The sequence below is a fragment of the Stenella coeruleoalba genome, assembly GCF_951394435.1.
Source record: "Stenella coeruleoalba genome assembly, chromosome: 1".
Lineage (NCBI taxonomy): Eukaryota > Metazoa > Chordata > Mammalia > Artiodactyla > Delphinidae > Stenella > Stenella coeruleoalba.
The window spans coordinates 15846384-15859615 of record NC_137169.1 but is presented as its reverse complement, the minus strand read 5'-3'; the positions used below and the strand labels follow the sequence as shown (position 1 = coordinate 15859615).

General features: G+C 38.2%; 1 protein-coding gene across 9 annotated transcripts in view; it reads left to right on the top strand.

Moving 5' to 3' along the window:
• The window catches only part of EIF4G3 (eukaryotic translation initiation factor 4 gamma 3), a 367346-nt gene extending 359543 nt beyond the window's left edge, over window positions 1-7803 (top strand). For all 9 annotated transcript variants that reach the window (XM_079928402.1, XM_079928400.1, XM_079928399.1 and 6 more), the window contains 3 exons: window positions 1457-1538; window positions 5129-5275; window positions 6758-7803. In XM_079928402.1, coding sequence (XP_079784528.1) covers window positions 1457-1538; window positions 5129-5275; window positions 6758-6939 — 411 coding nt within the window. In that variant the 3' untranslated portion in view covers window positions 6940-7803. The remainder of the gene's footprint in view (window positions 1-1456; window positions 1539-5128; window positions 5276-6757) is intronic.
• The last annotated feature ends 5429 nt before the right edge of the window (window positions 7804-13232 follow it).

Sequence of the window (13232 nt, the reverse complement as noted above, 5' to 3'; positions counted from 1 at the left end):
AGAAGTAATTTCTGGGGCTAGACCAGCTTTGGCTTCAGCCTGTTTATTTTTTAAAGAGGTATACCAGCAACTGGCTATAACACATAAATCATCATGAAATCTTTTATGCATAGTTCTTGCCCCACCCTATCCTCAGCCTTAGCTGTCAGCAGTGCCACCACATGTTTCTGTCCTGTGGGAAAAGATCGGTAACAAAAGGTATCACGGCCCTCTGTGTTCAGCTCTGCCAGTGTCCCGCAGAGCCGGCCATCTGACTTGTTAACCACTCTTAATTCTGCTCTCAGGAAGCCGCCAGTTCCTCCCAGGTGATGTGCAAGGTTAGGTATTCAACAAAGAGAGACCTGCTGGTTAATCTGTGTCAGTTCTGGAATTCATAAACGTTAAACTGATCTCTAAATATCTTTGAAATTCTTAGCTTTCTAACACATAACGTTTAAAATGACATCTTTAATTCTTTCCTAGCCAGTCATTTTAAGGCTGACTCTTTCAGTAGAAAATACTATGTTATGCTATTAAAAGAAGCTGAGAGAAGCATGAATTCTGTTCACAGGCATAAGGAGCATAAACTCTGAAAAATATTTGAAATACCTGCCTAGAAAATGGCCGCTTTTGTTTGTCTTTTCCTTTTGCTAGTCATCTGGTTTAGTATAGTGGGGTTTTTTCTTTGAATTTTAATTTATTTTATTTTTATACAGCACGTTCTTGTTAGTTATCTGTTTTATACACATCAGTGCATATATATCAATCCCAATCTCCCAATTCATCCCACCCCTCCACCCCCCGACTTTCCCCCCTTGGTGTCCATACTAGTATAGTGTTTTATAGCAAAAAGATAAGATCCTAAGAGAAACTAAAAAATAAATTGGGGGCCCATTTACTCTATTTACCTTATCTCTAAATACATTTTTTTACCATCCTTAGAAAAGAGTAATAGTTTTCTCACCACCACCTGAAGAGTTTGTTTGAGGTAATGCTTGAAATTAACCTCCAAGTCACATTAAAATTAAGATGAGAAAGCAGTGTTAGTACATCTAGACATAGTTGCACACTACTGAGCAAAGTAGGCTTTAAAATACTGCGTGGTTGTGGTGTAGTTGTTCTTTCAACTTTATAGATTTGGATAGATCATCTTAGTATGCCTTATTTATTGAGAATGGAAAATGCTTTTAAATGGTTACGTTTCTGAATGTATATAGTACACAGCACTGTTTAACTGAATGAGCAAAGGATAGGGGATAGTAAGCTCTCTGAAAATGAAATACTGCTACTGAGAGCATTTTCGGACAGAACTGGCGATAGCCCCAGTATTTTCTGGTGAATTAGAAGACTAATTTTTACAAGAAAGTTGAGCATGATCCCGTCTGCCCTTAGGGCCAGACAAAGCCAGGTTTAGGGGAAAATAATTTCTCTGGTGTGCAAGGGTACCTTTAACTATTCTATTTACTTTTGATTCCAGGCTAACCTAGATGAAAGCCAGATGAGTTCACCTACATTCCTTAGAGCTTTAATGACAGCTGTTTGTAAAGCAGCTATTATAGGTAAGTAATATTTCTGAAGGCAGCTCTTAACACCTGAAATCCCCCGTATGTCAACTACTGATGAGATGATATGGGTCAGAGTTTATATTGCCCTCCAAACTTGCCCTGTAAAGCTCAGTTTCTGTGCCAAATGGATACCATGTCTGTCTGTAATGCCTGGCTGTCTCGGGCAGGGGGATGAATAGCTGCTCTGCCTGCAGAGAGCCCAGATGTGAGCAGTTGCTGCATGCCTTGTGTTCCTCAGTTCAGCAGGAAGTTGGTGCATGATCCTTGGGTTGTTTTATACTCCACTACATGTGACTTTTCCTTTACTTTTCACCTCCAACATTCAAAGCCTCCTGTCTTGCATTGAAGAGTTCTAAAGAACAGTTTGAATATTCTTATTTGATATCAATGAAGGGCTAATCTCAACAGGAAAGTCATTATATGTAAATACATATATGAGGAAAGAAAATAGCAATTATTTCTCCTGCTTTATGTTGACTTTATATGATAAGACATAGGTGGATAGGATTCAGATTGGTAGAAAACCTAAATGTTCCAAGCTGCATATAGTTTTTAACAGTACTTGATGAGATCATCCACTTAGTCTCAGATAGAAATCCACATTTCTGTCACTGAAGTAGAAAAAAAAAAGAAATCTGTCAGCTCAAAAGTTGTTCAGAATTTCAGGTCTGTCTTTATCATTATAGAGATAGCTTCAGAGTTTAAGATTTTCTCTAAGATGAATGTTTTTTCAGATGAATGTTTTTTCAATGTTAGTTCTTTACCAAGGAAAATAACAAGCTAAGTGGAAAGTCTTCATTAAAATTTTTAAAATAATTTTCAGTATCTATAGAACCATAAGACTTTGGTGTTTTAATATCAGAGTTGTAAAATATAGAAGCTGCTTTTAAAAACAAGATTGTGTCCCGGTGCTAACTTACAGAGGAAATAAAACTGCAGGCTTAAGCTTGCACAAGCCTCTTAGATAGTCTCATCCACTAGAGGGCAGACAGCAGAAGCAAGAAGAACTACAGTTCTGCAGCCTGTGGAATGAAAACCACATTCACAGAAAGATAGACAAGATGAAAAGGCAGAGGACTATGTACCAGATGAAAGAACAAGATAAAACCCCAGAAAAACAACTAAATGAAGTGGAGATAGGCAACCTTCCAGAAAAAGAATTCAGAATTTTGATAGCGAAGATGATCCAGAACCTCGGAAAAAGGATGGAGGCAAAGATCGAGAAGATGCAAGAAATGTTTAACAAAGACCTAGAAGAATTAAAGAACAAACACCTAGAAGAATTAAAGACAAACAAACAGAGATGAACAATACAATAACTGAAATGAAAAATACACTAGAAGGAATCAATAGCACAGTAACTGAGACAGAAGAACGGATAAGAGACCTGGAAGACAGAATGGTGGAATTCACTGCCACGGAACAGAATAAAGAAAAAAGAATGAAAAGAAATGAAGACAGCCTAAGAGATCTCTGGGATAGCATTAAATGTAACAACATTTGCATTATAGGGGTCCCAGAAGGAGAAGAGAGAAAGGACCCGAGAAAATATTTGAAGAGGTTATAGTCGAAAACTTCCCTAACATGGAAAAGGAAATAGCCACCCAAGTCCAGGAAGCGCAGACAGTCCCAGGCAGGATAAACCCAAGGAGAAACACACCGAGACGCATAGTAATCAAATTGACAAAAATTAAAGACAAACAAAAATGATTGAAAGCCACAAGGGAAAAATGACAGATAACATACAAGTGAACTCCCGTAAGGTTAACAATTGATTTCTCAACAGAAACTCTACAAGCCAGAAGGGAGTGGCATGACATATGTAAAGTGATGAAAGGGAAGAACCTACAACCAAGATTACTCTACCCGGCAAGGATCTCATTCAGATTCGATGGAGAAATCAAAAACTTTACAGACAAGCAAAAGCTAAGAGAATTCAGCACCACCAAACCAGCTCTACAACAAATGCTAAAGGAACTTCTCTAAGTGGGAAACACAAGAGAAGAAAAGGACCTACAAAAACAAACCCGAAACAATTGAGAAGATGGTAATAGGAACATACATATCCATAATTACCTTAAATGTGAATGGATTAAATGCTCCAACCAAAAGACACAGGTTTGCTGAATGGATACAAAAACAAGACCCATCTATATGCTGTCTACAAGAGACCCACTTCAGACCTAGGGACACATACAGACTGAAGGTGAGGGGATGGAAAAAGATATTCCATGCAAATGGACATCAAAAGAAAGCTGGAGTAGCAATACTCATATCAGATAAAACAGACTTTAAAATAAAGAATGTTACAAGAGACAAGGACACCACATAATGTTCAAGGGCTCAATACATAAGGCAACTGCTAACAGCTGTAGAAGAGGAAATCAACAGTAACACAATAATAGCGGGGGACTTTAACACCTCACCTAAACCAATGGACAGATCATCCAGACAGAAAATTAATAAGGAAACACAGGCTTTAAATGACACAATAGCTCAGATAGATTTAATTGATATTTATAGGAGATTCCATCCGAAAACAGCAGATTACACTTTCTTCTCAAGTGCACACGGTACATTCTCCAGGATAGATCACATCTTGGGTCACAAATCAAGCCTTGGTAAATTTAAGAAAATTGAAATCATATCGAGCAACTTTTCTGACCACAATGCTATGAGATTAGAAGTCAGTTACAGGGAAAAAAACATAAAAAACACAAACACATAGAGGTTAAATAATACGTTACTAAATAACCAAAGATCATTGAAGAAATCAAAGAGGAAATCAAAAAATACCTAGAGACAAATGACAACGAAAACACGACGATCCCAAAACCTGTGGGATGCAGCAAAAGCAGTTTTAAGAGGGAAGTTTATAGCAATACAATCCTACCTCAAGAAACAAGAAAAATCTCAAATAAACCATCTAATCTTACACCTAAAGGAACGAGAGAAAGAAGAACAAACAAAACCCAAAGTTAGTAGAAGGAAAGAAATCATAAAGATCAGAGCAGAAATAAATGAAATAGAAACAAAGAAAACAATAGCAAAGATCAATAAAGCTAAAAAACAAAAACAAAAAACCACTCGTGCTTCTAGGCCCTGAGCATGCTCTTCTTAGCCCTTTTTTTACTGTGCCTTTCCCTCAGAAGGCTCAGATTAAATGTGTTGTTTGCCACTGTCAGTTAGTCCTCATCCTGATAGTAATAATAAAATGGTTCTAATTCTTTTACCCTTGTGAAAAGATTTTATATGAACTATCACTTTAATTTCCTTTCTAATTCCTTTTGTAGTTTGAAATGTTATGAAACCACTGTCCCTGTTTCATTACGATTAAAGTTAAAGGACTGAATATGCTGCTCTTGAGGGAACCCAGCACTCTAAATATATCTGCGCCCCCCTCTATATTTTTGTTTGTTTCAGGGAGAATATCCCATTAAGAATTTCAGAAAATTTTGGGTTTCAAAATCTTTGCCTTGGACCCCCTTGCTTCCTCTTTCCTTGCAGAGTCATGTGTGTCTTATCAACTCAGAAAATTGAAAATGGCTCTGTGTGTTAATGCTCAGTTCTTGTATCACCTCCAGCCGACTGTTCTACCTTCCGAGTAGACACTGCTGTTATCAAGCAGAGAGTGCCGATCTTAATCAAGTACCTAGACTCAGATACGGAGAAGGAACTGCAAGCACTTTATGCACTACAAGCATCAATAGTAAAACTTGATCAGCCTGCCAGTAAGTTTACCTCTTGCTACAATTAACCCAACCAGAGGGTGAGATTTATCCAGGCCAAGACATAAGAGATGGTTGGATGGGCTTGAACAGTGGATAATAGAAGAATCACTAATTACAAAAACTCAGATAACCAATAACTTTAATAGACCTGAACGTTTTTAAGTGTTTGACTTTTATGAGAAAATGATAACAAGAACACTAGTTTGTATTAGAGATTTAATCCTCATTCTAGGGCAGGTCTGTCTAATAGACTCTCTGCAATGATGGAAATGTATCTCTGTCATGCAGTATGGTAACCATGAGCCACATATGTCCGTTGAGCACTTAAATGTGGCTACTGTGACTGAGGAAATAAATTTCATTTAATTTAAATGTAAATAGCCACGTGTGGTTAGTGGCTACCCCATTGGACAACGCAGGTCTAGGGCATCTTGGCATTAGCATATGTGCAGTACAGTTTTTCACCTTGTTTGACACAGGTCTTAATAATGAAAGAGGATGATACTCTTCAGAATCCTCAGATACCCAACAAAGACATTAAGGCAGTTTAGACTAATTTTCAGTTAAGAGTTATGATTAATACTGGCTAACCAGACAAATAAGGTAACCTGAACACCAGGGTCTTAGTGATGCTGGTAAATTAACTGAATTGTATTAAATCTTGAAAATTCAGTTGAAACTTGTGAAAGTGGATAGTAGATACTTGGCTATTTTAGAGATAGCACTGAAGTAGTTCTTGGGCATTTCCTTAGGTTGTAGCTTTTTCAGAGTTTTCCTTCTTGGCTAGTGCTGTTAAATCCCTCTGGGAAATAAAGGAAAAGACTGAAACAATCCTCAGGGTGTAACCAAAGAGACATTCTATCTATAAATCTCTCTTTTTTGAACAGTAATATAAGCTAAGTTTCCACTGTGAGAGCAAAACAGAGGATTAAAATTGCCCAGATCATCTGGGCATTGAAAACAATAACCAACAACTATCGTTTCACTGGATAAAATCCAGATGAGATAGTTTTTACCCATTTTTTTCATATGAATTATTACTCTTTTCATTTTGAAAACAACATTAGAGGGGGCGAAAGTACATTCTGCCTTTTCCTCTCAAAATTTGTAAAAATAATATATTTTTATTGTAAAATTTCAAACAAAATGTATAAAGAAGAAAGTAAAAAAGAAAAGTATTCTTGTATTTAATTTTTAAGTGTTTAGGGTGAAAACTACACGATATCAAACAACTCAGCAATATCAGAAAATAGTTCAAATTGAACAAAATAATAGGAATAGGAAACAGTTTAGACTGCTTAAATTTTTCCCATTCTTTAGACAAATGGTTTTGCTCTTATGCTATCAAGAGGGGGTGTGATGAAGTGTCATGGATGCTCTTATCCTGGGGAGTTCATGTGCACCCATTCACTGCTTGGAAATACGGTCTTCTCGCAGCTACAGTGCCCCCAGAATTGATGGTTTATTTTCACCTCCTTGCAGATTTGCTACGGATGTTTTTTGATTGCCTGTATGACGAGGAGGTGATCTCTGAGGATGCCTTCTACAAATGGGAAAGCAGCAAGGACCCCGCAGAGCAGAATGGGAAGGGTGTGGCCCTGAAATCCGTCACAGCATTCTTCACATGGCTGCGGGAAGCAGAAGAGGAGTCTGAGGATAACTAAAACTTCAAATACACAAAATGAAACAAAAGAAACAATTTAAGTATTTTTATAAAAAGTGTCACGTCTTCGCCAATCACAGTGCAGCAAGGCCAATTCTCGCAGAAACCCCCACGTGTGCACGAGTGGGAGAGGGGAAAGAGAAAGAAAGGTGATCATGGAGGAAAAAGGTACTGGAAAAAAGTAAACTTCAAACCTGAGGGCGGGAGCACTAAAACCAAAATACATGTATTATTTATAGAAAGTATTTTCTGTTTTAATCTTTTCTTTTTAAACGAGGACTCATACTTTAAAAAAAAAACATCTGTTTAGCAAAAAAAAAAAAAAGTTGAGAACTTTTAATTTATTTTAAGGACTGCAAATGCCAGTGTAATTTTTTAATTTGCAGTTTCTGTAAACAACTTGTATAATAGAAAAGCAGAGAAATAAATTTCCCTCCCCTTCAGATGCACCTCACGTTTGTTTTAAAGCATAGTATTTAGTCCAGATTTAAGAAGGTTTGGGGTGAACAAGGTAAGAAAGATTTTTTTTTTTTTTTTTGGCATCAAATCTTTCTGCCTGCCTCTCAGCTTGCTTCAGAAAATAAAAAAATCAAAATAGTAATCAAAACATACATAACCTTGGAACAGAAGGAAATGCTGTGGACCAGAGAACTCCAAGAATTGTTTTAAAAAAAAGTGCTACCCTGGGAAAAGTACTCTTAATACTTTTGAAATCTTTAGAGCAACTTTAAGGCTTGTAAATACATAGAACAAATATTTAAAAAAACAAAAAGAAATTGACTCAATACTATTTCTTTTCACTTTCAAAATATAAAGAACAAAATAAAGACAAACATTGCAAGTTTAAAAGAAAGTAAAGTGACTTCTCCTTTTGACAGCTGCTGCATGTGCGCCCATCTCTGGGAGGTGCTGTCTGCCTTCTCGCTGTCTAATCAAAATCACTTCTGAAGTAGGAGAGAGAGTGAGAGAGAGAGAGTGTGTGTGTGTGTGTGTGTGTGTGTCTGTCTGTCTGTCTGTCTGTCTGCCTGCCTGCCTGCCTGCCTGCCTACCTGCCTGTGTGTCTGCAGTTGGAAAAGACAAGCTACTTTGTGGGTAAAGGAGGATACTTGTGCTTGGGTGGGAGAGCTTCTCTGAAGTCCAGGGGATGCTTCTTTCCAACACCAACTAGAAATGCATTCATGGTAGGAACAAACCTAACAGCATTATTTTAAATAACCACGTGTTCCACTCTATGTATTGGATTAGGGGCACTAATTCAATTTGATACTACCACTACCACTGATTTTTAAAATCATCATTGCTGCCAGTGCTTAAGAAACCCAAAGGTGTCTTTTAAAAAATGAAAGAAACCAAAGCTAAATTACACTTTTTAAAAAGTGGGTGTGGGGTCTAAAACCAAACCAATACCATGTGTGAAAATCACATTTTTCCCAACGTCAACTTCACTCAAGCCATTCTGGTGAGTATAAAACGAGCTGTGGTTTGGGCCTCTGTTTCCCCGACAGATATTGGAGTGCTGTACCGTGCTTTGTTTTTTTTCTTCTTTGATGAAATTGTAGTCTCTACAGGTGGCTTCCCATTTCAATTGTTTGTAGGCCGTCACCCTACAAAATGGATTATGAAGAAAGCCATGCTGCTCCCAAATAAGCAGTCTTGTATTTTGTATCTGGCTAACCAAAGAGTTCTTCTAGCTTCCATCCCTGAAGAAGTATTCACATTAAGAGACTTGGGAAGACTTGTGATGCACAAGAACAAAATTGTCCATAGCAATAAAAAACTCTTCTTCAGAATGTAGTTGAACACAATACAGGATCCCACTACATGAGCCCACTGCACAGGGGTGGAAAGCTGTTCTCAAAGAACAAAATCCTGAAAGTCTTGTGACAGGCGTATGACAGCAGCTGTCATCAGAGATGCAGCCTGAAAAGTGTCAGGGTCTGGCTGCAGGCTCTGCCTGGGAACCCTCAGTTGGAAGAAGCAACTTGATTCTGTGTTATATTGAGTTTTTAACAGTTGCCAGAATCAAAAGTGCAGAGGATTCTGATCCAGGAATCTCCTGACTGATGCAGTTTTAGGTGTCTGATGCAGCACTCACTCACAGGGGTGAAGGGTGGTGGGTGGGGATGGAGAAGCAAGGTGGTGACTGCCTCTTGGAAATCCGTGGCTCTCCTTTGCAGGGGTCTAGCCAGGACGGAACTTCAGGTAGTAGTGATGGCCTATTCATGGGTATTTTAGATGTGGACAAGTGTAAGGATTGGAGGAAAGAGAATAATATTGGGGAGAAAATAATTCAAGGGTTGAAAAAACCTTCAGCTATAAACATCTATAGTACAGTAACAGAAATAGTGTTTGAAATCTCACCTATAAGTGTGAAGTGTGATGAGGAGACTACAAAGTAATTTATGGGTAACTTGTTGCTTTGTGCACAGAACGTTAGATGGGATTAGCAAGATTACCTAATGGCAAAATAAGAGCAAAGTGGGAGAATTGATCCACACTTACACCAGCTGAAATGCAAAACACGGTCATGAATCTTACCCTGTTCACAGTTTCCTTTTTTGTTCTTCTGTTTTATTTTTTTTTTTTAATTAATTTTGATTGGCATATAGTTGCTTTACAATGTTGTGTTAGCTTCTACTGCACAGCAAAATGGATCAGCCCTACATACACATATATCCCCTCCCTTTTGGATTTCCCTCACAGTTTTCTTACTGGAAAGCAAGGTTTGGTTGTTTTTGGTTTAAAGTAATAGGTGACGTGGCCAGCATTGACATGGCTGCAACCCCTTCAAGCTGTCACAAAAGCTCTTTCACCCATTTGAACTTTGGGAAGAGGTTCATTAATTAAGGTTTAGTTCACTGCTTAAGGTGCTTTATGCCTGTATTCAAACCAGCTAACTTATAGCTACGCAGTAAGTTTAAATGAGAGTTTTTCCCTTTCTAGAAAAGAACATGATGCCAGTTTTCAAAATAAACCCATCTTAGATTCTTACAAAGACCAGCAAGCCTGTTCATGGCTGCATCATGAACTTGGTTCATTCAACAAATATTTACTGAGCATTTACTGTGTTCTAAGTGCAGGGAATAAAACAGTGAACAAAACAATCTTTACTCAACATGGAGGTCACATTTTTCATGGAAAAAAGAAAAAAAGCAAGCTAGAATTTTACATTGCTACGTCAGCGCACTATCCCCCCGAGACCTGTCTGCCGCTTGTTACGCTGGCAGATCTTTGATTTGGTTTTTGTCTTTTTTAATATATTTCAAAATACAATCTAGATTATTTACAACAATTAACCCAAAGACAGTTTTATCTGGTCTAGGACCACTCTTCAAACAAGTTATCATTCTGGGGTGTTTGACATCTTTTTGTTTCAAATGGCTCCATTCAAGGAGAATTTCCTTTTATCACTCTGTGAACTTGATCCAGTCAAAAGGAAAATTGATCCAGTGAAAAGGATTCTAAGCTAGAAAAAGTAGTCTTGGGCTATTGGATGTAATTCTGTGTTATCATTACTTAAGTTTTATTCTTTTTTTTTTTTTTTTTCTTTTTTTGGCCGTGCCATGCAGCTTGCAGGACCCCAGTTCCCAGACCAGGGATTGAACCCAAGCCGCAGCAGCGAAAGTGCTGAATCCTAACCACTAGACTACCGGAACTCCCTTAAGTTTTATTACTTTAAAAAAAAAAAATGTAGGGATCCAGTTTTTCAGTTTTGACCATCCATTGGCCCTTATGCACTCCTACATTCCCCATTTTGGAGAGAAGAACATTTTGCATTCCTTTATTTTTGTGTTGCTTTTTTTCTTATTGAGATATATTTCACATACTATAAAATTCACCCCAAATTTACTATATTCACAGTTGTGCAACCATCACCGCTTTCTAATGCCAGAGCATTTTCATCATGCCAGAAAGAAGCACATATCCGTTAGTAGCCTCTCCTCATTCTCTACTCTCCTCAGCCTCTGAGAGCCACTTATTCTATTTTTTGTTTCTGTAGATTCATTTAGATGAAATCATACATTGCATTGCTCCAATGCAACATTTAGCAAATGATCAAACCTCACAGGTGTTTGCAACATCAGGGACCTGACAGCAAGGTTTAAGACCCTGATTTTCCCCTGTTTTTGACTTTTTGTTCTCTGTCACTTCTTTAGGTATAACTTGGAAATATGTTTACAACCATCAGCTAATTCTGAACAAGTTCCTGAGAATTTCCTTTTGTCACTCTGTGAACTTGATGTATATGACCTGGGATATCTGACATCCTAGCACTGGCAACTAGGGTCTGGTCATTTTTGACCTCTCGTTTATTGCTACTTGAATAACTTTTCCATGGGGTTGAAATTCCTGCATGAATTAGAGGCTACTACAGTGTACCCTAGAAAAGTTAAGATGTAGCTTGACTTGGAGTCTGAGGTTTTATTTGTCCTCTCCCTTGAGGCACATTTGGACATAGTGACTGTTGAGGCTTCTTACTTGTCATGAAAGTAAAATTACTCATTAAGGAATAAACATGCCTTGAAACAGCCCCTACTACTCGTTAGTCCCAGTTTTTTAGTCTTATAGAAGATTACTTTTCCTGTTCAATAAACTTGAGCTCTAAGTCTCCACATCCTCCAGTAGTTTAGGGAGAGATACACTATATGCTTACTAGCTTCAAATATCACAAGTATCCCTCAGAGGGAAAAATGATTATATGTTAATGGGACTACCAACCATCCCCCCGACCCAAAACAAAAGGAAGACATCATTTTGTCTTACCAAATCATGAAATGACTTAGCATATCAAAGAAAAAAAGCTGCAGAGACCCATGTGCCAAACTTTTAAAAAATGTTTTATTTTGAAATAATTTTACTCTATGAGGAAGTTTCAAATTTAGTAGAGAGAGTTCCATATACACTTCACTCAATTCCATATTAATGTCTTACACTACCAGAGGACATTTATCAAAACTAAGAAACCAGCATTGGTGCATTGCTGTTAACTCCAGACTTTATCACTACTGTCCCTTTTGTCCTGTTTGTAGTCCTGGATGCAATCCAGGATACCACATTGCGTTTAGTCATCATGTATTCTTAGTGTCCTCTGGCCTTTGACAGTTTTTTAATCTTTCCTTGTTTGTCATGGCCTTGACAGTACTGGTCAGGTACTTTGTAGAATGTCCCTCAATTCGGGTGTTTTTCTCATGATTAGAGTTTGGGGTAAAAATACCTTTTTTTTTTTTTTTTTTTGCGGTACGCGGGCCTCTCACTGTTGTGGCCTCTCCCGTTGCGGAGCACAGGCTCTGGACGTGCAGGCTCAGTGGCCATGGCTCACGGGCCCAGCCGCTCTGCGGCATGTGGGATCTTCCCGGACCGGGGCACGAACCCGTGTCCCCTTGCATCGACAGGCAGACTCTCAACCACTGCGCCACCAGGGAAGCCCGTAAAAATACCTTTTAAGTGAAGTGCCCTCCTTCTATCATATCAGGGGGTATGTGATGCCCCCATGACGTCACTGGTGATGTTTAACCTTGACTACATGGTTACGGTGGTGTTTGTTACGTCTCCACTCTAAAGTTGTTTTTCTTTTCCCCCTTTCTTACTTTGGTCTATTTGGAAGCTAGTCACTAAGTCTAGCCCACTTTGGGGGAGGGAGGGTGGAATAGGAGAGAATTAAGCTCCACTTCCTTCCTGGAGTTGGAGATACCTCCTTATTATTTCGAATTCTCCTGCAAGAAAGATTTGTCTCTTCTATTTGTTTCTTTATTAAGTCGTGTGTAAATACACACACACACACACACACACACATATATATAACTATATTATATATACATATATATCAGTACAGATTCATGTATATTTATCTTACACTTTGAGTTATAATCCAATACCACATTATTTTGTCACCCAGATTGTTCCAGCTTTGGCCTTGGGAGCTCTTTCAAGTAGATTTATGTGTCTCTTGGACATTTCTTCATCTGTTTGTTTTTAAAGCACTTACTTTGTGACAGTACAAGATGCCACTGGAGTATCTTGTATTTTTGTATTTTTCCTGCCCTAGTCATAGAGTCTGTCATTTCTTCAAGGAGCCTTGGTTTCTTTTAGGAGAATAGTATTTAGAAACCAAGATCTGGGCACTGGGTGAGCTCATTACTACTGGGGTTTCTCTGCTTCTAGTTCTGCCAGCACTGTAAACTCTTTTTTTTTTTTTTTTATTCTGAATGTGAGCTCTTGCCAGTTTCACAGGAACGCTGACTTTTTACAAATACTGCTTCATTTTTTATATGATAACTCTGGTACCCAAAAGAC